At 37.2% G+C, this 27,909-nt stretch overlaps 1 protein-coding gene across 2 annotated transcripts in view; it reads left to right on the top strand.

Annotated features, from left to right (window-relative positions):
• Positions 1-27,909, top strand: part of LOC150082063 (uncharacterized) — a 562,503-nt gene that overhangs the window by 231,476 nt on the left and 303,118 nt on the right. For both annotated transcript variants that reach the window (XM_090379088.1, XM_090379087.1), the window contains exons 6-8: positions 5,478-5,561; positions 13,803-13,830; positions 25,587-25,626. In XM_090379088.1, coding sequence (XP_090235214.1) covers positions 5,478-5,561; positions 13,803-13,830; positions 25,587-25,626 — 152 coding nt within the window. The remainder of the gene's footprint in view (positions 1-5,477; positions 5,562-13,802; positions 13,831-25,586; positions 25,627-27,909) is intronic.

Genomic DNA, 27,909 nt, shown 5'->3' with positions numbered 1-27,909 from the left:
ATAGCATCAGCCAAAGGGGGGGGGGGAATTCACCCATCCATACCCCTAAAGAATTTTTCTGGTTCACCTGTGAATTTATTCAACCCATCCACTTCCACACATCTATCCTGCAACCATCCTTCCTCAACTTGAATTTATGCCCATTCATGTGTGTAGTCTTAGCAAGTGGAAGAATACCATTAACATTCCTCTGTCCATTCAAGGCTTTAAACACCCCAGTCAGATCTCCCTTCAGGTGCTTGGTCTTTAGACGCAATTTGTATAACTAAAGCCTTTCTAGATAAGAGCATCTTTTTGTTCCCTTCACCAATCTGGTTGCCCTTTTCTGCACCCATTCCAATGGATATTCATCCTTCCTAAAGTGGGCCTCCAGACCTGTATACAGTACAGTCAGTCCTCGTATAGCACGATAGTTGTGTTCCTAGAAACCCTTGTGCAATGCAAAATTGTGCAATATAAACAACAGGCCCTATGGGAAAAATAGGGTTAGGTGCCGACCACCCAAGATTGAACACACATTTGTAACCAAAACATTACCAAACACAATAAATTATAGTAATAAAATATGTAAGTATTTTATTACGACTATTACGTAATAAAATATTGCTAATGCTTTTGCTTCTATCGTTTGTTTGATTTTCTATCCAAACAATGACAGCCGTTGCATCTCTTCCAATTCTTTGTGTCTTAATCTAATAGATTTTAATTACACTTTGAGTTGTTCCTGCTATGAAAGTTGTTTTTATTTTCTCTGCATTCTGTAATTTCTCGGCGTTGCCTCATTTATGCCTGTAGCACATGCAATATCATCACATGGTTTTTCATTTCACTCAAAGCGTTTCACAATTTCATATTTTTTTTCTATCGGCAGAGGCGGACTGGCCATAAGCCTTACCAGGGAAACCCCGGTGGGCCGGAGGCCGGTGTGATTTTGGCCATAAACCATAGTATGAGGCCACTATAAATTTTCCCCGGTAAGAATTTTTGACCCAGTCTGCCTCTGTTTATCGATATTGCTTTTCTTTTCCTCTCTGAATCTGCAGTGTCTTCACCAGGATGTTTCCTTTTCACACCTTTTAAGTATTTTACTCATTTTTAGGGAATAAAGCACAATTACAAAACGAGGAGGCACGCTTGATACACATAAAAGCTGTGCGCGTGTAGCAACTGAATAAACAACACCGTAAAGGCAGAGATACACTGTTAACACCTCACATTTTACTAAAGCACATTTTTAGGGGTTACTGCCATAAAACAATAAAAACAATTTCCAGTTGCGTTTCTGTTAGTGGAATCTGTTATAAACTGGTAGTAAACTCGATCTAATTGCATTTGCGATTATACCGATAGCTGGAATTGTGTTGGTTTTTACGTTATGGTGAAATGTGTTTCCCCTTCACTGATATAAAAAACATAAATACATTTTCAGAATCTTCTCTTCATTCCTATCGTGTTGCGTTCAGTTGGGGTGATTCCGTGTTCGATTGCCATTTCTTGTAAACACAAAGGCAAATCGTGCATAAGCGAATTTGGTTCGTGTTATATAAGATATCGTTCCCCTATTTATAAATCTTGTATGATTGAATTCGTGTAGTGTAAACACGTGTTATATGAGGACTGACTGTACTCAAGATGTGGCCGAACCATGGCCTTATACAAAGAGATAATCACCTCCTTATCCCTGCTAGCAAAGTTTCTGTATATCATTGACAATACCCCATGAGCTGCCCTGCCTGGGTGTCTACACTGTCAACAGAATTTCATGTCTGACTGTACAATTGCCCCCTAGATATTTTTCATTCTCCACTACCCTGAGTGTAGTATCACACACTTTGGGGTTACTGCTACCATATGTAGTATCTTGCATTTGTCAGTGTTAAACTTCAACTGCCATTTCTCAGTCCATCAACCCAATTTTCTTAGATCTTATTGCAGCAGCTCAACCTAATGACTGTCGTTAACCACCCTGCCAACATTTTGTATCATCTGCAAACTTAGACATTAAGCCTGATCAATATCATTAATAAATATTGAAAACAACAGTGGACCAGCACTGAACCAGGGGAAACTCCACTAATACCATTAGTCCACGATGAGCAGTACCCATTGATAACTACTCTCTGTCCTCTTCCACTTAACCATCCCTTTATCCATAGCAGTAACTTGTCCTTAATATCACATTGCTCCAGCTTGTCCAGCAATCTTTTAGGATAGATTCCATTGCACCAGGTGCCTTTTTTATATCCATCCTCAACAATTTCTCTTCCACTTTCCTTTTAGTTATCACAGTCATTTAGCTCTTCATTAGATTTGAATTGATAAACAATTCTTCATGTGTGAATGTAGATGCAAAATACCTATTTCAATTTGTCTGCAACCTGGGCAAGGTCACCAGCAGTTAACATGTATACATCAAGTGGCCCAATGTGATTCATCCCCTTCCCCTATACTGTTAATATAAGAATAGAAGTCTTTGCAGTTTTTCTTTTCCAGAGACTTCTCATGGTCTACCTTAGCTTGCCTAACATCCTTTGTGACTTGATTACAGACTAATTTATATCTATCATTGGCTTCTGTATCACCTGATAATTTATATGCATCCCATGCTCTTTTCTTCTCTGCCACGTGTCTCAGTAGTTCATCTGACATCCATTTAGGTCTAAACCTTGAACAGTAAATTATGAGGTGATACAGAATCCTGTATTGTTTATAAACTACTCTGCAATCATGTCAGAGAGGGTTAGACAAGCTAAGCAGATTATAAGAAGTCTCTAGCTAAAAATTCAAGGGATAGTAGCAAAGACTTCTTTACTTACGTAAACACTAGAAGGAAAAGGACGAATCACATTTGTGTCTACTAGATAATGAATGGTATATTTGTTGATAATGTGCCCAGATTGCTGATAACTAAATAGATATTTAGCATCTACATTCATACATGAGGAATTTTTTGGGGATGCCTGAAGTATATCAAATTACAGGCAGCTAAATGATTTTGTGATAACTGAGAGGAAAGTGCAAGAGAAGAAAAAAGTGCAAGAGATCAAAAAGAGCACATGCGATTGATGGGATCCAGCCAGTTATATTACGGACCAGAAAAAGAGTTAAGCAAACCGTAAGCCATAATTATGGAGTATCGTTGAGTTCAGGGGAGGTCTCTATGGCCTGGAGGTGTGCAAATGTATTCCTAATTCACGAAGGGAGTTAGTGAAGTGAGTAGTTAGACTTGGTAGCATATTCAGTGCTTTGCAGTAACCCCAGAATAACAAACCCACTGTGTGTGCTAACTGACTCAGATTAATGGAGAATGTAAAAATACCTGGTGTTAATTGTGTAGTCAAGCATGAAGTTCTCTGAGCACTGCAATTGGACTGCTAGGACAGCTCATGGGATTCTGTCAGTGATATACAGGAATTTTACCTGCAGGGATAAGGAGGTGATTATCCTGTTGTATAAGGCATCAGTGGTGGATCCAGAAAACAATTGTAGGGGGGTCACCGTTTGTGACAGGGGGCACCATTTTGTGCACTAGAATGGCGATCACTTTAGCATCAATGTTGTCAGCTATAGTCAGTGCAAAAATAGATAGAATCCTATGTTAACAATGAAAAAAAAATTTTTTTTGTATCTAAAGGGAATTTATTAAACAATTGGTGTATACTTTCCAAAAAACAATAGGGGGGTAAGTGCCCCTACCCTGAATCTGCCACTGTAAGGCATTGTTAGGCCATGCCTTGAGTACTGCATATGGGTTTGGAAGCCTCAGTTTAGGAAGGATGTGGATTGAGGGGATTTGATTGAATGTGTTTAAGGCTTGTATTTAATGGATTAAGTAAGCTAAATGCTGATGGCATAACACATCAGGGGGCATAAATTTAAATTGAGGATGGATGTTTGCAGGATAGAAGTGCAGAAATTTGCTTTTAGCCAGCAGCTTGTGGATTGTTGGAACAAATGTCTGTGAGGTATTGTGGAAGTGCATAGTTTGAATAAATGGAAGAACTAGAAGTTACCTTCCCCCCCCCCCTCTGATGTGTATATGCTTGCATCATTTGCAACTTGTCATACTAATTGCCTTACCAGATGCTTGAATAACTGACTGACTTTTCTATTAAAGACTTACACAACTGATTTTTAATAACTGATAAAGTGCACTGCATTATTGCTTAGTAATGAATGCTTTGCATGGTTGTGGGCTTATATATAAATTTGGGGCAGAATGTTCAGCAGACTTGAAGATTAATTAATAAAGGCTGTTTGATAGGAAATAAGTATGAATGATGGTCATGGGTTTGAGGATTCAATTTTGCTGCCAGTTTGAACTTGCTTTTATTTCCAGGGTATGACTATTCCATCACAATGTATGCCTTTCAGTATTCACAGTTTGTTTTTCAATGAATTGTAACTTATAGACTGCCTATGGGGAATAAGTATGGAAAGTGGTATGGATTTCAGGCATTTTGAGTGTTTACTATATATAGTTCATAGAAAAAAAGTTTTTTTTTTAATATAGAAATTTCATTATACAGAAATAAAAAAAAAAATAAAAAAAACTGAAGAATTGAAATATTTAAATCTTAGTCTTTGCTGTACTTTTATCTCTTATATGAGGACCACCCCCAACTATTCCCCCATATAAGAGAATTGCTCCCCCTGAGATTTCTGCCACTAGGCTACATTTGCTTCCAGGTTAACACACTCTGCCGGAAAAGCAGAGGGAGGAATTGTACTTTTTTTTAAAATAAAAATTGATTGCATTTATAATGGTATAATGTGAATGAATATTGAACTTTTCAGTATTCAGAATTTTTTGATTACCATAAACTCCCCCCCTCTGTATTTACTTCTTTTAAAATGATTTGACATGGTTATGTTTATCAGTGGCTCTTAGATGTATGTCATGGTCTCTTGTGTTGTTACAGGCAATTCATGATGGTCTGAGTAAAGAAATTTTAATAATTGCTTCACTGCACTTTCAGTTTTTTTTTTTTTTTTTTTCAAGAATACCATTTCTTTTTGAATGATACATGATTAATATTAATATTTGAAATATTAATACTAAAGATACTAAGATATCTGTGTTAACTGATAATAAAAACAGGAGGGTCCAAGTTTCTCTTTTAATGAATAATAGGCATATTATAGAAACAGGCACTGTCCCAAAGTAAAATGATGATAAGTACAGTTAAACCAGACGTATACAGGCTGGTTACTTCAAAAAATAGCTGATCCAATGGTGGTTCCAGTTACCTACAAAACTTTCAGGGAAGCCTTTCTTTTAAGTACATACGGATAACAAAAGCTAAGAAAATAAGATTTATACAGTGACAACTCATATCTCTTTTGTGACAGAGATAATCTGCTAATTTTTTTGGATTTATCAACTAACAATGCCAGATTGATATTAAATTGATAAACTGTAGTAATTTGTTGCCTGTTGAATGATTATTCAATATGATTATTATTATTAATCATAGGAGATGAAACAGTGTGTTCCACCCCGTCTCACTGCCATCGAGACACCAAAATCTGATGAAACAGGAATCCAGTTTTCTCTTTTGGTGAGTAAAAGCATATTTAAGAAACAACACTATCACAGAGTAAAATTGTGGCTGGTAAACCAGTGGATCTATACCATATATCAGCGGTCTCAAACTGGCGGGCCGCATCCTCCCCCCAAAGCAATTTTACATGGCCCGCAAATACAATTCACTTATGTATTTGTTGTAAATATGGTGCTTATATTCACTCTCACCGTGTTAAAAAAAAATTCCGGGCCGTCAGATCGTGCATTTGACCCGCATGCAATTTGAGTTTGAGACCACTGCCATATATAACTAAAATTTAAAAAAAGGATGAATATTATCATACTTGAACTTAAATAAAAACCATTATAATGCTTAGCAGGCCTCTGTATTGTAAATAAATATATAATATAATTACTAGAGTATCAATATCATTTTCATAAGATCATGATTATGCTAAAAATAAGATAGCTGCTTTTTTACATAATCATTATCTTCATAGGCTGTTTAGGAAACTTTGTGGTATGTGTTTTAGTCTATTAAAATTATATACAATTAACCCTCCCTAATTTTTCAGTTTTATTGTCTTTTCCATGTTCATCCGTCTACATGTAGTAACTTGACACCCAGTAGGCAGATTTTTACGAAATTTTATGTTTGTTTTTAGAAAGATTTGTTAAGCCATCCTAAATTTAATTAAAACGAGACTAGTAGAAATTTGGCAATCGTTATAAAATATTGAAGTATATATAAATTGAAGCATGCTTTGGACGTATGGCCATTATTCAATAAGGAAAAGCTGGATTGATGCCAAATTTTCACTATGCTAATAATGTGCACTGCCTGTGCACTTTATTAGCATTAGCATTAGTAGAGGCATATGATGCAAGAAAGCAAGCTTATACAGCATAAACCCAAAAAAAAAAAAAAAAAAAACTCCCCTTCCCATTTCACCCATCCATTTGCTCCAAAAGTTTGTCCAGTTCTGCCTTAAATTTATTTAAGCTATCAACTTCCACAACAACAGATGGAAGTTTGTTCCAGCAATCAACTACCCGCTGGCTAAAGGCTAATTTACACACATCTATTCTACAACTTTCTTTCCTCAATTTGAATTTATGTCCCTTCAGGTACATAATCTGAGCAAGAGGAAGAGTCCCATCAGCATTGAGCTTGCTCAAGGCCTTATACACCTCAATCAGATCACCTCCAAGGTGTCTGTTAGATATGCAAAAAATGTGAATAGAACAGAGAATATATGGTATCTGTTGTGTGCAGGAGAGTACTATAAAGCTGTGACTCAGCTGGTGTGCAGATCAGTTTACCAGCAATGGGAAAGACAGAATCTCATTGACTTCTAAAGTGGCCTGATTTTCAGCATTTAGTAAGTTCAGCAGCAGAAAGAATGGATGTAATTGTCAAATGTTCAAAGTCGTTAATGACTCCAGACGTTAACTGGAGAAAAGCCCAGAAAACATCAGTAAACAGTTGCTCATGAGGCTGTGGCCAGAAATGTATGGTGTTGGAGCAAAGTGCTTAATATATAGAGTGGATTAAGAAGTATAATCATTGCCAAAAATGGAACAATTAACCCTCACATTTAATGCAGTAACATCACGTGGCATCAATAGCCACACTATGCAAAAAAACCCTACAGAGTATTACTGCGAAAATAGAGAACCTTCCTAAAAGTCTGGAAAATTTGGCAGTGTTGATATCAGATATGCAAAGGATGATACAGGGTGATGCAACTAGAGGCAAGTCTTGGAGTCTGATGAGTATTGACTTGTGCTTTTTAGCACCAGGAGAAGAGTATACGTGTGGAGGAAGCCACCCAAGTACTAAAAGCTGGAGGAGGAGGCTGTGGTGTTTTCATGGCATTCCTTTGGTCCCCCTGATTCCCTTGGAGAGTTGCAGTGAACCCCAGAGTATATTTGAACATTGTTGCAGTAGATCAGGTAAATCTGGAAATGTTGCATATGATAGGAGTACTTTCAAGGTGACAGTGCAACTGTCTACTGCACCAAAAGTGCAAAAGAATGGTTTGAGGAACACTAGATAGATTTCAATTATCTGTTCTGGATAATCCAATCTACACATGTCAGTCCCATTGAGCATTTGTAGGATCTGTGCGGTGAACTGGAAAGGCATGTTTGTCAGCCCTTTCCTCATTCCAGGAATATTATAATCATTGGACCATCCATTTAATAAAGATAGCTTTGCTATGTAAATGGATCACTATTTAATATTTAATTAAATATTAAATATTAAAAAGATTAAATATCTTTACAAAGATATTTAATCTTTGTAAACTTTTTCCTCCGATCTCACTTGTGCGTGTCGTGTTAGTTCCAATTTGTGTTTGCCGTGTGCTTTGTTATTGATTGATGCTTATCTTTTTTACTTTTAAATTTTGCTACCAAAAAAAAAAAAAAAAAAAAAGTCAGTGAACAGAAAGAGAGTGAATTTGAGTGTAAAAGTTACGTTTGGAATTATAGAAACATGACAAATTAAACTTAAGCAATAAATCTCAAAGGGAAACAGCAGTAAAATAAGGAGTGCCTCAGTCATCTTTACTTGAAATCAAATCACACATTAAACACTAATGTGATGATTGAAACCAGAAAAAGGAAGTGTGAAGGGAAATGCCAAACAATAGATTGGTTCATTTGGTTTAAACAGGCCAGCTCATTTAATGCACCAATCAATCGTAACATTCTTCTTCAAAAAGCCAATGATTTTGCTGAAAAACAACACTGAGTTTAAGGTGACAAATGGATTGCTGACAAGGTGGAAGGAGAGGCATGTTTTACTATGTGAAGTTTACAAAAAACTTCACAGAGTAAAACAGGATTCGGATGGTTCTGCAGCCGACAACTGGTTGAAAACCTCTTGGCAAAGTGTGTTAAGAACTTATGATCCTGAAGATATTTTTAATACAGATGGAACAGGATTGTACTACAGGGCTACCCCAGACCATTGCATGATTTTTAAAAATTCCTCTCCATCTGCAGGAAAGAAGATCAAAGACAGGATTACAGTTCTTTTAACATGCAATATGATGGGAACAATCAAGATGAAGTCATTAGTTATAGGCAAGAGTAAATTACCTAGATGTTTTAAAGGAGTAAAAACAGCAGCATGTTGAATATGCCAATACCACCAACATTTGGATGACAGCTTCTTTATTTGAAGATTATCTTCATAAATGGGATTTGCAATTGGATAAGAAAAACAAAAAAAAAATTCATTGGTTTTGTATAACTGACCAACTCATCCAAAGTTGACTTTCAAAAACAGTTGAATTAGTTTTTCTACCTTCGAATACCACATCACTGATTCAACCTGTCGACTAGGGAATTTTAAGGACTTTTATAGATCGGATATGAGGTGAAGAATCGTCCAGTCTATGGATGATGGTTTGGGAACATCATTCGATATCACAAAGCAGATAACTGTTTTTGATGCACTTCATATGACAATGAGTGCCTGTAATGAAGTTTCCAAAACCTGCATTAGCAACTGTTTCAAAAAATGTGGATTAATTATTCATGATGGTCGACTATGTCATGATAACTGATCATGTTGAAAAGCCTGAAGACATGTGGACATAGATGGTGATCTACAAGTTACTACAGCTTTAACAGATAAAGAAATTGTCCAGTCTGTTACTGATAATTTTGCCAAGGAAAAGGAAAATGAAGATGAACCCCAACGAATTCCATTTACAAAACGACAAACTCATGAAGCTATAGCCAGGATGTCATGAGGAGAGTGTTGGAAGAAACTGGTGCAAATTATCATGAATATAGACTGTTATATAATATTGAAAAATCTATAAATAGGCTTTGTAGTGATAATTTAAAGCAACCTAAAATAAGTGACTACTGTATTTTAAATTATAATCAATTACAAAGTGTTATGTTTAATTAATATGTATATTAATTAAGCTATGGATGTAAGTATAAATGCGCCTACATAGCCAGGTGGACAGGAGCAGCAGTACATAGCACATGCTTCTTGATTAGACTGGGGTTCGAGCCCGTGACCACCAAATATGGAGGATGCGGAAAGGTCAGGAAATGACCACCGCATATCATCGGAGCAACATGGCCTTAGTTGCTAATGCTCCTAAAAACCAAATAATAATAATAATAATAATAATAATAAAAAAAATAAAAAATAGTAAGTATAAATTTATTTTTATTTTGCTAACCTGTGGATAATATTCTTCTCACGTATCATTTAATTGGTAATAAAGTGTAAATTTGTGCTTTATATCTTTATTTTTTAGCCAGTGGATAATATTCGTCGATTTTCACTTATTAGAATTTCCATTTATTAGAATCAAAATTCAATTTTCAAATATTATCACTACAACTGGTGGTTACTGTACTTAGATTTCAGTAAAGCTTTTGATATTGTTCCTCATGAATGACTGCTCTACAAATTGGAGCATTGTGGCATTAGTAACAAGTTGTTGTTATAGATAAAGGTATAATTGAATGAGAGAAGATAGTTGTTATCACTGGACACTGCTGTGCACGTTGTTTTTGATATTTATTAAAGATATTGATGGAGGCATATTAGACTTAATGTTCTAGTATGCAGATGATACGAAGGTTGGCAGGGTGGTTAATTACAGTTATCATGCTGTGCTACTGCAACAAGATTAAAAAAATGACACAGATTAGTTGGAAAGTGGCAGTTGATATTTAACATTGTGTGATAATACACTGATGACAGTAGATAAAACAGAAAAGAACTGAAGGTGATTGTGCAGTCGGACATGAATTTCTCTGATCAGTGCGGATGGGCTGCTAGGATATCTCGCACAGTTTTGGCACAGGAAATTTGTCAGGGGCTTGCACGCACTGTTCCATACATTTTGGTCTTTTTTTTTTTTTTTAATGTCTTCAACGAACCGAGAATGCCCCCTCCCCCCCAGTTAACTTTTCAGTTTAGGAAAGAGAAAAAAAAGTCACAAGGGACAAGGTCTGGCAAGTAGGGTGCATCAATGATTATTAATGATATTGACGGGGTTATATCAGGCTTAATGTCTACGTTTGCTGATGATATGAAGTTTGGCAGGGTTGTTAATTACAGTATTCTACTGCAACAGGTTGTGTTGTGCAGATGGGCTGAGAAGTGGCAACTGAAGTTTAACATTGACAAATGCAAGCTACTGCATATGGGTAGTAGTAACTCCAGAGAAACGTACCGCCTGTACGGTACTACACTCAGGGTAGTGGAGAATGAAAAATACCTGGGGGTAATTTTGCAGTCTGATATGAAGTTTTCTGAGCAGTGCAGACAGGCAGCCAGAGCAGCTCATTAGGTCTTGTCAATGATATATAGGAAATTTTGCTAGCAGGGATAAGGAGGTGATTATCCCTTTGTATAAGGCAATGGTCAGGCCACACCTTGAGTACTGTGTACAGGTCTGAAGGCCTCATTTTAGGAATGATCTAGAGTTTGGGTGCTCTTACCCAGAAAGGCTTAAGTCTGCAAATTGCAGCATCTGGAGACTAGGCACATGTGAGGTGATCTAATTGAAGTGTATAAGGCTTTGAATGGTGTGCACAAGCTCAATGCTGATGGGATTCTTCCTCTTGCTCAGATTACACACTTGAGCAGGCATAAATTCAAATTGAGGAAAGACAGTTGCAGAATAGATGTGTGGAAATTTGCTTTAACCTGTGGTGGTTGATTGCTGTAAAAACTTCCATCTGTTGTTGTGGAAGTTAACTTAAATAAATTCAAGGAAGAACTGGGAAAACATTTGAAGCGAATGGATGGATGGATGGGTGGGTGGGGGTGAAATGGGAAGTTTTTTTTTTTTTTTTTTTTGGTTGATGCTGCATATGCTTGCCTTCCTGTATCACATGCCTATGCTAATGCATGTTTACACAGGATTTGTTTTTTGATCAGAAACTGGCAAACAGAGAGAGTGCATTATGTGCTCCAGCATGCAATTGTCTCATTCCCTGAATTTTCAGTTAAAAGTTGTGTATTTTTTTCCTTCCATATTGAGTTCTGACACAACCATTGTAATGCTTAAATGACGATCACTTCTGATCAGTGTCTTACCCAGTCCACATTTTCATCGGTTTTCATGTATACCAGACAACCTGTTGTTCGTAGTCTTCCACATGCTCTCTTCCTTCTAAAAATCTTTTATGCTGTTCAAACATGCGAGCTCTTGGCATAATATCTTCCCCATTAACTTGATGTAACTTTCACTCATAACTTTCACTTAATGTTTTCTTTAGTTTAAAATTTTTGGTTGATTCATTGTTTGATTCTGTCATTTTTCCAGCAAACTGCAAAAAGTAGTCAACTACTGCACCTTTGTTTCACAGGTAGCACTTTAGTGTGTGTAGTGGTGCACATACAGTCTTGTTATTTAATAGCCACACCGTGTATACTAGTGGTAAGGCTGTGCCTTGAGTATCACGTATAAGTCTGAAAGCCTCATTTTAGGATGGATGTTGGTCTGTTGGAACGGGTGTAGAGAAGAGCAGTGAGAGTAGTAAGGATTACTAAGGATTTCATACCCAGAAAGACCTCAGTTCTGCATTTGGAAACTAGGCTCCTGCATGGAGATCTGATTGAAGTGTTTAAAGCTCTGAATGAATTAAGTAAGCTAAATGTTGGTGGCATCCTTACTCCAGCTCAGGCAACACTCATGAGGGAGCACAAATTTAAATTGAAGAAGGATGGTTGCAGGATAGAGATATAGAAATTTGCTTTCAGCCAGAGGGAACTTGGTTGTTGTAATAAATTTCCATCTGGTGTTTTGGAAGTGGATAGTTTGAATAAATTTAAGGAAGAATTCGATAAATTATTGCAGTGGATGGACACAAGATGTGGGAAGGTTTTTTTTTTTTTTTTTTTTTTCTGATGCTGTATAAGTTTGCATCATCTGCTAATACTAATACCCATATGCTCACTTGTGGATTTAAAAATATGAAAGCTATTAAAATCTATAGTATTTTAATACTGTATGTGGGTTGAACATTGAGAAGACAAGAAATACAGACATGATGCTTGAATTTCTTTAGATTTTAATTTTTAGGAAATACATGTGAAGGAAGGTTATTCCAAGGAACAGAAATAGAAAAAATGAATTAGTTTGAGTTTGGTCAACTTGCAAATGAGTGATTGTTCAGAAATTACACAAATTACAATACACTACATCTTTACTTTCAAGAGCTCTGTTGGCTGCATCAGAAACTCTGAGGGTAGGCTGGGAGTGTTAGATTGTGGAATATTTTACACCATAATCAATGTTTGCTGAGAGTCCTTGCAACCGTAACTTCATAATGACATGCCTGTACATATTTGGTTATATAATTTAACCTTTCACAGGTCATAAAATTGACCACTCACTCTTAAACATGTCATATGGCTAATTCTGTGATCTGTCTTGTTGAAAGATATGCAGTGTTGCATTAAATAGCATTCTTGAATTCAGATCTCTAAATGGGATTTCTCTTAAACTACCTTATAATTATTTGAAAAATTAAGCATGGCACGAATCTAATTTTCATTCAGTGTTTAACATCATATTGCCTTGAATTAAAAAAAGTGCCTGTGTACCCTGTATACACAAAAGATGTTTTATGCGAAAACAACTTTGATGAAAATCAGAACCATTTTAAAATCGGACTTAAGTTATGAACAATGTAACGTTTTATGCTCACACCCACTACTTACTCTACCGAATCGGTGTTAATGACTGAGTTAGCATCGTTAAAGAAGTGACATAATTTGTCATTTCTGTTTCACATTTTTGCCAACAGGCCACACACTGACTGTTGGACTGAAATTTAGTAGGTGCCACCAAAGATGTTTTTCACGTCAAGAATCAGTGTTAGTGACTGCATTAGGGTTATTTCAGCATCACATTTTCGTGACCAATTGGTTTTACTTCAGTCCGAAATTTAGTAGATCCCGCCAAAGCTGTTTTCACATCAACAAAAATAAGTAAATAAATAAACAATTTATTTTTATTCAACAGTTTATTTTTTTATTATTATTATTACTAACAATAGTAATAATAATAATAAAAAAATAAACTTCCAGACATGTTATGGTTTCTTCTATAAAGATACTTTGATGAAAATTTAATTTATTTTACAAACAATGTCTTATAAGGAAAAATTACTATGGAAAAATTGCACTTACAGTCCAAAAAAATAAGTAAAAGTAATTATAATTGATTTTGTAATAAATATTTGGATTGTACTGATAGATTTGTTTCCCCTTTAATAGGAGTCATCTGCCTGTCAAGAAAATGAAAGTAAGTAATTATTTTACAACATTACTAATAATAATTTTGATGAATTATTTATTTTATAAAGAAATGCTTGTTCTCATAGGAGCTCCAATCTTTTTATTTATGGAGATTTGCAATAACGTCTAGTCGAGTACATTGCAAATGTCTTAAGACCAATATTATAACTAGACAGGAAAATGTTTTGTTAAATTTTAAATGATGTTCAAGAGAAAATTAATTTGATGAAATTTAAAAGTTTATACCAAGACAAATTCCTCAAACTTAGCTTATTCCCACACAATACCAACAAAACTTCTAGGACACCACTTTGAGACACACTTTGAAAAAGATCGAAAGATAAAAGATTTGTTAAAATTCAAGTATTTATGTTTTATAATTTAAACATTTTTACACTTCAAAACTTTTAAGAAACTAAAAACTAAATCAACAAGTTACAGAGAATTACAAAGATTGAATATAACAATGTACTGAACCGAAGACATAATTAGGGTTTAATGGTATATTGTGGTGTGGAATGGATGTCTTAAGTCTTCCAGTAAGTGAGCATGGATTTGGGGGAATGGCAGAAGAGAGAAAGGTGCCACCATTTGGCAGTGGTGTGTCAGGGTGAAGTCTGGGACTAATAATAGGCAGGTGGGAAGGCGTGCCTTTTGGGCATGAACACTGCCAAAGGCAGTGGAGGGGGAGTCTGAATTGTTAAGGAGGGCTACATGTGTGGAATATCCTACCTCCTCGTGGAATGGGCTCGGTAGACTTGTCTGGTGAAAGGATATACGCTTCACATCCCTATGGGGTTAGCAGCCCCGCAGTGAGCTTCAGGATCTCTACAAGGAACCACAAAAGGAAAGAGATTGACTCTGCTCTGCCTGGGCCGAGTTGTCCTGAACCACTGTGTTCGGGCCGGGTTACCTCTAGTGGGGACGATATGACCCGGGCAATAGTGGCCCTGCAGACCTGAGCGTGCACCTACTGTAATAGGTGTTTTACCACCAAATCAGGCTTAGGGGTGCATATCCACCGTGCACATCCTACTGAAGCAAACCAACAGATTGATACATCGAGAGTCAAGGCTAGATGACTGTACAACGCTGAGATTCAGCTTTGAGTCTTGAACCCTGCTGCCAAAAACATCAAGCAGCATTGCCACACAGATCTGTGGAGGCAATCAAAGGTCGCAGAAAGATGTGCTCCTATGCTAACATCCTATCTCAACTGTCAAGGGAGCTAAGCAGCAATAACTCTTCATCAAGTGCCAATAGTACTGATGCCCCTTCTCTGTCCATCCTAATAGAGGAAGAGGTATGGGAGAGCGGACCTGAGTAGGAATCTAAACTACTCAAGGAAGCTATGCTCAACTCCCTGATTGTGTCTTCGGACTCTGTATATAACCATAGGATACTAAAAAGCCTCTTGGCCGAAGCATTGGATGGGCGTCTAGACGTTCAAGAGCTGGATTGATACTTTCAAATAAACTCTATGGCTTCTGATATAAGACCTTACAGAGGGCCTAAGTCCAATGACGACGGAAACTTGAATATGCCAATGTACAAGCTTTATATAGTAAAAATAGAAAGCAGCGTGCTCATGCTATATTAGACAATGAAGTGAATGATCCCTCCATGATCACCTTCGACGAATTCAAGGAGTACTGGACAGGGGTATTCAGTACTCCAGATGAGCCTTCAGAGAGAAGAGGTCCCTCTGCCAACTATGGGGAGGAAGAGTCCATAGGTTCCAATCTATATAAGCCCATCAGTCCTACAGAGTTAAGGGAGTCCTACCCTACTCTATCAGTGAGTCCCAGTCCCGACGGAACTACAGCCAAACAGATCAAGAGTATTCCAGACCAAGTCCTAATTGACCTAATGCATATTTTATGCTATCTGATAATGTACCTGAAACTCTTTTAAAGGCTTATACCATCTTGATCCCTAAAAAGAGTGATCCCACCAAGCCCGGTGATTATCACACTATAACCGTGTCCTCTTTGGTGGTGAGACTATACCACAAGATCCTGAGCAAGAGGGTTATGAAGATAGTTCGCTTTGACCATCGCTAGCAAGCCTTCATACCTGCCAATGGCTGTGCAGAGATTATCTATCTCCTCTCTACCATCTTGCACAAAGCCAAACAGGACTTATGACCTCTATACTTGGCATCGACCGACATCCAGAAGGCATTCGACCAAGTATCATACCAGGCAGTGATAAAGGCATTACAGAGGAAAGGCTTTCCTATTTCCTTTATCAACTATACTATCTCCCTGCGGGACAAAGGTTCTACCAATCTGAGAGTCGCTGATCAAGAACATCCTATTAGACCAACCAGAGGAGTGCGACAAGGGGACCCCCTACACCCCTACTTTTCAACATGGTAGTGGACTTGCTCTTAAAAGAGCTTCCTGCCCATATAGGTTTCAACCTGCAGGAGGAGAAGATAAATGCAATGGCCTTCGCCGACGACCTGCTTTTGATGGCTCCCACCCAAGGTGGCTTACAGAGGCTGCTTGACCACACCTTTAGCTTCTTCAGGAAGCAAGGTTTGGCAGTCAACCTCTTTAAATCCTGGACTGTCAATCGTCCCATCGGGCCGTGATAAGATAAAGGTCCGGGATGTTAAATTCCTAATTGATAGGACCGAACTTCCATCCTGTTCAGTCGAGACCATGTAGAGGTATCTAGGGGTTGACTTTACACCCGGAGGAAGTAAAGCAGGATGCAACCTGAGTTCCCTTCTAAACAATCTCAAGAGAGCTCCCCTAAAACCACAGCAGTACTTATCCTTGTTAAGGATCTTTGTCCTTCCAAGAATTTACTACAAACTCATTCTGAGGCAGATAACAGCAAGGCAACTAAATAAGCTTGATATTCAAGTATGTACGGCAATCCGGACTTGGATGCACCTGCACATGGACGTGCCTATAGCTTACTTTCACGCTGATGTGGTGGTAGATGGGGGACTCGGTGTCCCTTCAGTGAGATGGACGATTCCGATCCTCAAGAGGAACCAGCTACTGGGGTTGGAACCTTCCTCCTCCCCAACAATTCGCAATGTAGCCTGCTCAAGTCTTGTGAAGGAGCTGAGATCCTGTAATAACTTAATCGAAGACCGGCACTTCAGTCTGGATTCAGTCTCTGTAGATGGCGGAACCTTTTGCACGCGCCCTGTGAAGGAAATGCACTCGAAACCTCCCATAAGGTGAAGTCCCAACACCGCTGGGTAAGTGACGGCACCCGTCTGCTATCAGGCTACTAATACATCAACATCATTAGAACCAGGATTAATGCCCTTACCCTAGCTCGAACTGCTAGAGGAAGGAATGAGAATAGAGCGTGCAGAGCGGGATGCAAAGCCACCGAGACACTAGCCCACGTGGCTCTGGGTATATCACCAAACCCATGGGATGTGAGGGTCAAGAGGCATGACGCAGTTGTAAACATTCTAGAAAACTGACTATCTCAACGCAACTGGATCATACCAAAGGAACCACATTACCAAACGGTAATGTGGTTCCATTATCGAGACACACAGGTTATAGGATATGGCCATGACCTCGATATATCCCGTAGATTAAAAGCTAAATAGTATGATATCAACAGTAGTCTCAAAAACCAAGTCCGTGATCTAACTGGTTTCAACCCAACAGTATCAACTGCTACCATATCACACAGAGGTATTTGGAGCCCGGCCTCCGCCTCTTACTTACTGACCTTAGGCGTTACTGCCTCCGACTTAAAAACAATGGCGGTCCGGGTCTTGCAGGGAACCAACATCTGCTTTAAGGTCCCTCAGAGGACGACCTCTATGGTCTGATTCCTCACTATGTAGCTCATTTTGGATTTGGTGGGGTCATCCTTTAGTTTCACATAGGTGCTGGTATTCTGAACGAATACCAGCAAATTTTAATGGTGTACATTGGCATTGAGGATGATGACCCCTCCTCCTTTGCCAGCCTTGCTAGTGTGAGTGAAGCAATCTTTTCTTAAGGACTGTGTGTCTTGGCATTTGCTATTGGAAAGGAGCCCATTGATGAACTGTAGGGTTTTGAGGGGGTTATTCTCACAGACCATGGGATCTGAAAACTTTTCACAGAGGTGGGGGTGGGGTGGCTAGGTGCATCAGCATTCCAAGGAAGGAGACCCTACTGCTAGTCTTATCAAATAATAGTTCTTATCCTCTATGGCAGTATTTCTTAAGTATTTTTTTCTGGTGGCTGCAAAAATGGTCATGAGATTTAACTGGTGGCTACACAAATTTTTTTTTTATTAAGACATTTATTTTACTGATAACAATGATAGTTAGATGGAATTTACATGCATATAACAGGAATAATAATAAGTTATCTAATTTAAGATTCTATCCTGAAGTCAGCTGAGAAACGTATATATTTTCGAGTTTTGAAACAATATCATGTAAAATTGTAACTACTGTAATACTTTACTATTAAACTGCAAATATAAAAACAAATTTAAAAATATTGTATGGGTGGTCAAACACCATTATGTGGTATTTAAGTTTCTAAATGAACAATCATGTCCCATACCATTAAATATCGCTTTTATAAAAATCCATATGATATTTTATTGTATATAAATAAATTTTTTTAATGTTGAAATTTGATAAATAAAAAATTTTGATATTTACGAAAATTGTCTGGTGGTTGCACTTGAGAACCACTGCTCTATGGGAATCTTTCATATGCTCTCTGAAGCCTTTTCCATGCACTTCATTTTTATTCATATTTGTATATCTCACTCCTTCTCTTCAGGCTCTGTTGACTTAGTTTAATATCCATTTGATTCTACTAATTACACTAACTGTCTAACAGATGCAAATCACAACTTTCAGCACGTTCTTAGCATACTCACTAATAACTGCTCCAGATAGTTCTGCTTATTCTCCAGACACATTACATTCTCTTTTTTTCTGAAATTATTTTGTATATTTCTAATAGTTTTGGTCTCTCCAGTTATTATCCATTTTGATTTCAAAGCAATCAGTATTACAATATACTAAGAAAGAGAGCAACCTCAATGCAGTTTAAATGCAATTCAAATAGCCTCATCAGTAATGCTTCTCTGCATTCTTTTTTTCATTTGATCATTTGGAAGCTCAAAATTGGAGAGACAACAGGATCCCCAACAGTGAACAAAAAACAATGCAGTGAAGCATTATTTATGAGGCTGTTTCAGTTTTGCATTTAACCTGCATTGAGGTAGTACTCCCTTTCTTAGTACATTACAATATTGGGTTCATGCAGCCTGATAAAAGGGATTGAATATACAAGGTGTGGCAGTAAAGTTCCTCCTGGACTGGTACTCTTCCAGTCATGTTTGATGAATTTGAAAATAAACTGAAGTGGTATGTTGTAGCTCAAACTTCCTCCAACAGATGGTGGTACAAAGATTGTCCAGTTGGCTGACAGGATGCAAGTAACAACCAGTTTTATTAATAGTGTTAATGTTCTGTGCCTTGATTTTGCAATGGAGCAATGAATGAATATGAAATTTTGCTTTCAATGGGGAAAATATGCAACAGAAATGTATGGAATATTAAAAACTGTTTATGGTGATGAAACGTTAAGTCATACCAGTGGTTCAAACACTGATGAGAGGATGTTTTCAATGACCTAAGAAGTGGGTGTCCATCAACCATCCAAAATGAGAACAGAGTTGCAAAAGTTCAGGAAATTGTGGAAAGAGATTGTCATTTGACCCTCAGAATGATGGCTGATGAATTGGATGTGAATAAGGAAATGATTTGTCAAATTCCATATAAAGATTTAGGGAAAAGGAAGGTCTGTGCAAAATTTGTGCCACACAGCCTCATGGATGAGCAGAAGCATCAAATAGTGTCATCATGAAATGACTTCATCCAGACTTGTCAGGACGGTCCTGATTTCCTTGACTGTATTTGCCACTGGAGATGAGTGTTGGGTGTTTTAGTACAACCCAGAGATGAAGTATCAGAGCATGTAGTAGACTTCAAAATTATTACCAAGGTCCAAAAAGTTTCATTTACAGAAGTCCAGGATCAAGACTATGTTGATCGTGTTTTTCGACAAACAGAATGTGATTCACAAGGAATTTGTAACTGAAGGGGAGAGAGTTAGTGATGCATTCTACATACAGGTGCTTCAAAGGCTATTGAAGGGTATTTCTCAGGTGAGGTCCCAATTTTGTGAGAAAGGCAGCTGGTCCCTGTTGCATGACAAAGCCCCTGCCCATTCTGCATTTTGTGAAGACATTTCTCATGAAACAGGAATTGTACAGTCATGTTTGATGACTGTACAACCCACCCTACTCTCCTGACCTAACACCAGCAGACTTCTTCTCCAAGGTGCGAACTGCCCTCAAAGGAAAGAGTTCTCGGGATGTTGAGGACATAAAGAAAAATGTAACCACTGAACTGAACATCATTCTTTGGTTGCCTTCACTGATGTTTTTCAGAAACTTCTAGAACAGTGTAATTAGTGCATTTAATCAGACGGTGATTACTTTGAATAAAGATAAAACCATTTTTGAGCTCCTTAACTCTGTGTTCTTTTTATTGCACCACTTCAGGTACTTTATTGCCACACCTCGTGCACTTGATATAACTTATGTTTCTTGTCAGGAGTTTTCTTCCAAATCTTCTGCTTCACTGCTTATATAGATTCAGTACAAACTGTTTACTCCTTCACACACAGTTGCTAATAGGGCTAATGCTGTCTCATGATGGAATCGACTAGTTCTGAAACCAGCTGTGCCTTGAGTTTTGAATGGATAACGGTTTCGCCTAATGTATGATGTTATCCAATAGAAAGCAACATTAATTTAGGTTGACTACGTGGACAATTTTAGTTCATATATATTATAATGAACTTAATTCAAATCACTGTCACTGTTGGGACAACGACGTTCCCCAGACAGTTGACTGATAAACATAATGCAGAGACGTGCAATCACGGGCTTGACCGAGGTTCAAGCCCATGACTGCTAAATACGGTGCTGTTTGTTGTGTTCTCTCTGTCTTGTGAACTCCTCCTCTAACTGTGTGTGGTCTTCCCGGAGTATAAGCAGGAAATTTATTTATTTATTATTATTGAGGCTGTTTCAAATCAACAGTATTCGTATTTAGTAAAAATAAATAAATAAAAATTCTGTATCAAAAAACTATAGGCTGTTAGCATTTTTGAACTTATTAGTCAAAGTTTTATTAATTTGTATTATTTTATAGTGCATTTCTACTTTGATTGGGTACATTTAAAGTAGAAGTGCATTGTATAAAATAATGCTAATAGTCCTGGTAAGTTTACATTTAATTATTTTGACATTGAGTACAGCATTACCCATATTTAATGTTCTTCATGCAGCTTGAACCACAGTCCAGTCAAATGTGGATTACTGCACTTATTAATGTGTGTGCATTAATGCACTCTTTGCATTTGGCCAGTTGGAATTAACAGCCAGCTCGTTATTAATTATACTGACCTTAATTATTACACTGGGAATTTTACTTAATCAGCAAATTACTTAACCCTCATTTCATTCCTTAGATGACACTGGTCATCCACCATATTTAAAACTATTGCCATGACTTGTACTTGCATCGGACAAAGTTCTCACTACCTTCCTGTCTAACCCTAATTCATAGTTTCAGTGTGATTTGAGATCAGTTGTTAGTCAGCAGTCTAAGTAATTTGGGTACAAATTGGAGTGGATGAGAATAGTCATCCATGCAACCATCTCATTACTATTCTAGTTTTGATTTCAGAGTGCAGCATTCTTCTTCACTATGTAAACATGCAGTTATTTTATACTGGTCTCATTATTTTGGTATTAATTTTGATTCTAGAGTCCAACATCCATCTGTGTAAGTATGCGGTTGTTTTATTTTTATGTAAATAGTTCTGCTGTAGCATTGTAGAGGAATTAGTGTATATGAATTTTTGTGCTGGGTTGAAAGTTAACTGTTAGAGTGGGATTAATTAATGTACAGATTATTAAATAAATAGAGACATTGGATGGGCAGAGGTATTTGTGGAGAGGAGCACTGAAGGAACTTAGCTACCTCAAGCCTAAATATTGAGCAAGAGTCCAAAACCACAGCCATGAATTACAGAAAAAAGAAATATTCAGAAGATGGAGACAGTGCTGCTGTTGAAGCTAACAGTATTAGACGTAGTGACCATGATTCTGTTATGTAAAATCAGATAACATTCAAAAATAGGTTTGGTGAATTTTCTGCAATCATGGTTGGTGATATGTATATAAACTCTGAACAATCATAACTGAATCAAAATCATTATATCCTCACTGATGAATAAAATTCATCTGAAAGATCCTACATATCATTAAATGATACATATTTTTCTATATTTTTATTGGTCTGAACATGGTCTGTAATAATAATAGTTATTTCATAATGTAGCACTTGGAAATAAAATTTGCATTTCCCTAAGTTTGCTGTTTGATTTACAAATACTGTTTAAATTTTTTACTGTAATAAAATGAAATGTAGTTATTATTTTTTGAGAATAGTGGAAACCTGAGCATTTCAACTTGCATAGCGTAAAATCTGTCTTTAATTTCTCTAAAGGATACAGATAATTTTTTTTTCTCGTGGTTCTTGTATAACTTCAGTGATTGGATTTCTGTGTTTATTAGTCTCTCTCTCTCTCTCTCTCTCGCTCTCTCTCTGTCTGTGTGTGAGAGAGAGAGAGAGAGAGAGAGAGAGAGAGAGAGAGAGAGAGAGAGAGGTGAAAGTGAGTTGAAATGTAATAAGGACAGCAATTAATTCACTGAAGAAGTGGTACATTTATCATTTTGATTTAATATGCTGCTAAAATAAGTTTAGTTACTATTTTTAAAGAGAATTTCTTCAAAATGTATTGTCTAATAGGCATTAGCTGGAAATTAACACCTTTATGCTTTAAGTGTCAGTGAAATACTAGAATGTTTTCTATCAATGTTGTACATCAGATGACTCAATTATTTAGTTCCAGAAACTTAAAAGCTGCATATCATGTCTCTGAATTCATTACCAAAAGCACTTATCATGAGATTATAAAGAAAAAAAGAAATTTGCAAACACAAAAACTTTTGTGTTTGCAAATTTAATTTTTGAAATGGATGACAATGGCCTTTCACAACTAATTGTGTCATTATCAAACCATATCAAACCATACCATATGTATGGTTTGATATTTGTAGCCTTTTGTCAACTTGGTTTTCAGTTTATTTCGTATACAATCACGTTATGAACAGGTTCATTCTTTCTCATGCTTCCCTGCCTGCCTGAATTTCTGTTTGAAGAGTCTGTCAAAGAAGCATTTCCTTTGTATCCCCCCTCCCTTTTTTTTTTTTTTAATCTTTACATAAATAATCTTATGTCTTCAGCATATGTTTATTCTCTGGTCCAGTCCAGATTTAATTGTGTTTAATCTGTGTCTGAATGCTTCATAGTCAATTTTGCTTTTCTTCACAAGTCATTGATTCAGTTTCATTACTATATTGATTTTCAGCCTGACCAGAAATCACAGATTTAGAAGTTTATATTTCTTTTCAGTTGCCTTTTCCAACCTGCATGTGTCCACTATTGTTGTGTGGGTTTCCAAGCAACTTGGTTTTGTTCAGCATACCTACTTTCCCAATTATTGTTTTAAAATCAGTCCTTTCTGTTATCAGTTTTAACATACCTCTTGTACTCCAAAAACCAACAATCTCAACTATTCCTTAAAACAGTATTGAAATCTCCACTTAAAGTCCAAAATGAACTTAAAGTCCTTAAAATAGCAAGAAATTAGCATGTCCACCTTTCTAGATACCATCACTTGCTCACTAAAAACAAGATATTATAAACCTGGTTTGATCCTATTCCAAGATTAACACACATCTGATCATCTTGAAATCAATACATTTTACAGTTATAATAAATTTAAAAATATATGTGCATACAAGTTCAACTCATCATACCTAATAACCTTGTTCCTTTTTTGTGGTATATGTTATTTGGTGTGTACCAATTTTCTTGCATGTTCATTTTTTTCCCATGTGTTTTCTCTGATTATTTATCACATCGAGCATTTTACTTATATATTTTCCTATTTATCCCATTACAAAATAATGTGCATAATACACCAATGAGACAAAACATTATGACCAGCAAGTCATTATGTAAATCAAAGCAACTGCAGGTGAACTATGGCGTGGGTCGGGACACAGTATAAAAAACACCTGATACTGAGCTCCGTTAATCGGTGTTACTCTTGTTCTTCAGATGGGAAAGGCAGCAGACTTAAGCGAGTTTGACAAAGGCCAAATTGTAATGGCCAGACGACTGGTTCAGAGCATATCCGAAATGGCACAGCTGGTGGGGTGTTCATGGTCAGCCATGGTTAGTATCTACCTAAAGTGGTCTGAGGAGGGAAAACTCAACCGCTGGAGAGGTGTTGGACTACCATGGCACTTCGATGCTCGAGGTGAGCAAAGGCTCTCCTGGATGGTACGTAGCAACAGAAAGAAGGGCAACTGTGGCACAACTCGCCAGTAATTGGAATGATGGTGACGGGAGTAATGTGTCACAACACACAGTACATTGAACCCTGCTGAAAATGGGGCTGCGTAGCCGCAGGCCTCTCCAAGTGCCCATGCTAACCACGGTTCACCAATGACAGTGCCTACAATGTGCACGTGGAGCATCGAAACTGGACCTTGAGTGATTGGAAGAAGGTCGTCTGCTCAGATGAATCACGTGTCCTGTTGCACCGCGTGGACGGCCAAGTATGTGTGCATTGTTTATCTGGGGAAGTGATGGCACATGGATGCACCGTGGGACAAAAATCAAGACGGTGGCGGCGGTGTCATGCTTTGGGTGATGTTCTGTTGGGATATCCTGAGTCCAGTCATCCATGTGCCGCACACTCTAACGTGTACCACCTACCTAAACATCATTGCTGACCAGGTACACCCTTTCATGGCAATGGTCTTCCCCTCTGGCGGTGCAGTCTTTCAGCAGGATAATGTGCCATGCCACACCACCCAGATTGTTCGAGACTGGTTCGCGGAACATGAGGAAGGCTTCCAGGTATTGCCCTGGCCTCCAAATTCCACAGACATCAATCCCATTGAGCATCTGTGGTTTGTGTTGGAACAGCAACCCCGATCTGCGGCGTCTCAACCTGTAAGGTTGAGACGTCTCTCACCTTACAGGAGTTAAAGGATCTGCTGGTTATGTGTTGGTACCAGATACAACAAGACACATTTAGAAATCTTGTAGTGTCCGTGCCTTGCCGACTATGAGCTGTTTTGGCTGCATGTGGAGGACCAACATCATATTAGCTAGGTGTTTTAGCTAATATGTTTTAACTCGTCGGTGTATATATTATTTATTTATTGCAAATGAAATAATAATATATATTACATACTGCATGAATAATGCAAATACTTCACTGCATAAACCAATGGACAGAGAAATTGTTATTGTATTGTACCTCTTGACCAGAGAATAATGTGTTTGTATTATTCATATACCACATAGTGTATATTATTTTTCTCACTTTGATTAATGCTGTTAAGAGAAACTAACCAAATTATGGCAATGTGTAATTTTCCAAGGAGCAGCTCAAGTTTAAATGTATGCTGACTCTGGTCCAATTTTATATGTTGTTTTTTGTTATTAAACATATATGGTACATGAAAAGTATAAACTGTTTTAATACCAGAGTTATTATTTCATTAGTTTTTCATTATTTAGTATATTTAATGCATTCCTTCTAGATGTTGCTACACAGCAGCCGGCCAAACAGTCTTCCTCACCGTAAGTACAACTTTCAATTCTTACCTATTTTAATTTTTTTTTTTCCCCTTTTGCTTTATAATTTTATTTGAAAATAAATAAATTATTTTTATATAGCCAAGCTGCATTAAAAATAAGGGCGGGTTACCATTCTTTCCTTAAACCTTTCTGGGATGAGTTCTCTGTACATGTCTGGGCCCTAGCAGTGAGGTTCCACTAGTAGTGGCAAACTCACTGCCCAGGCCTTTCTAGTGGGTGCATTACCAGTACCACTGCTAATGCACCCACTAGTAATGGGTTCTTCATGAATTTTTCAAAATTTATAAAAAGAAAGTCATTTATACATAAATGCTCTTTATTATTAGTTTGTTTTTATTTTGCCTAGGTTGTCCAATATCAGAGTGAAAATATTTTAAAAATAAAGTCAGAATTAAAAAAGAAAGGAAAGAAAAAAAGAAAATTCATTAAAAAAAAAATCACATAACTTTTTTTTGTGTAATACTATATTCTACATTTATTTATATATCATATGAAATTCTGGATCTGATTCCACAAAATTTCAGTTGTTTTGAGCCATGATCAGACAACAATAGCTAAGGCCTAATCAACTTCTTTAATTTTAAAATCTATTTTTATGTTTCCATCTTATAAACTGTAACTGCAATTACTTAGAGACACAGATATAGCAAGAGATGACAGCACTTAGTGGTAGATATCAAGGCGATTCATAAATAAATCAACACATTATTTGAAACATTCTTGAAATGACCTTGAGGCTACTCAGGCAGACATAGCTGAGTGGTCAGGAAAGTGAGTACAGTAGCACGTGCTCTTTGAGTGGACCGGGGTTCAAGCCCGTGACTGCTAAATGCAATTAACATTTGTATCGATGATTTATTGTAAACTCCACTGACCTGGTGGTCGTTCCGGAGTATAAACAGGATCTTTTTTTCTTTACATCCAATACAATTATTGGCAAAAAAAATCCCACTTGTGAAAACATGTTTGATTTTTTTCTCCCTGCCTAATTATCATACTAAATTGTGTGATAATTAAGGGGGGGATGGATTTCGTAAGTTATGACATAATGTTCACAGAGCCTTTGTTATTGGTAATTTTGGCTTGAACATCGTATCTCTTAATTGTAAATTGTGGACATTGTCAAACATAGTAGTTAATTCCAACATTTTAAATTATTGTAAATGAATAGTTCAATGGTACTAATCACGTAGGTTAGCTTATTTTTGTATTTAGCTAAGTACGGTGCATACTGCCATTGCTGCAATAGAGTAGTGTTATTATACTTTTATCTTTTAGTGAGTGTGGTATTTTTAAAATAAAATTAGACTAAAATCATACCTTTTAACAACAGCAGCAAAGCAAAAACCTCAAAGTAATGGGAATATTTTGGAGAGAGAGAGAGAGAGATAGAGAGAGAGAGAGAGAGAGAGAGAGAGAGAGAGAGAGAGAGAGAGAGAATGTGTGTCATTTCTCTTGCAAATCAAAGCTACGTACAATTGCTTTGGTTCATGCAGAGTTATCTGTAGTGGGATTAGCATTAGCATTAGCATTAGTAGAGGCATTTGATGCAAGAAAGCAAGCTTATGCAGCATCAGCCAAAAAAAAAAAAAAAAAAAAACCCACTTCCACTTCACCCCTCTGTTCGTTCAAAATACCTGTCCAGCTGAGCCTTAAACTTATTTAGGCTATCAACCTCCACCACAAGGGATGGCAGTCTGTTCCACCAACCAACCACCCGCTGGCTAAAGGCAAATTTCCGCACGTCTATCCTACATCTATATGGCTAAAGGGGGGGGGGTGTCTTTGTGTGCTTTCTTTGGGGGAATGCAAAGAAATTCAGTGTTCTGATGGATCTGTATGAAGTCTTGAACAGGGTAGATGTCTTCAAAGGAATAAGCGAGGGATCCATCAAGCACTCAGTAGTACAGCTCAACGCCAGACACTACACTCTTCCATCATACAACACAATATCCCACATTGCAGATTGCACTGGTCCCACAGGATGTAATTATTGTTGGTGGCTGTCGTCAGGGACTATTGACTATAAAGGAAAGGTAAGGTAATATTCAAGGAAAGGTAATATTTATGCTGAATTTAAGATAACTCTGTTTTGGCAGTTAGAGCATTCTTTGCTCTCACTGTCAATTCTAGCTGCCTATTCTTTAGCATTGCGATGGTATTTGAAGAGCTGCTTTTTAAATTTACAAGCACCGGATACAGTGGACTTTAATTAGGTGGAGGGATTTGTCACATTGATTAGTTGTATCTAATTTTGGGACAAAA

This window comes from Mastigoproctus giganteus, chromosome 8 (genome assembly GCF_048544385.1).
Source record: "Mastigoproctus giganteus isolate SK-2022 chromosome 8, ASM4854438v1, whole genome shotgun sequence".
Lineage (NCBI taxonomy): Eukaryota > Metazoa > Arthropoda > Arachnida > Uropygi > Thelyphonidae > Mastigoproctus > Mastigoproctus giganteus.
The sequence above is the reverse complement of the archived record's forward strand: the minus strand, read 5'-3'. Positions and strand labels throughout refer to the sequence as shown.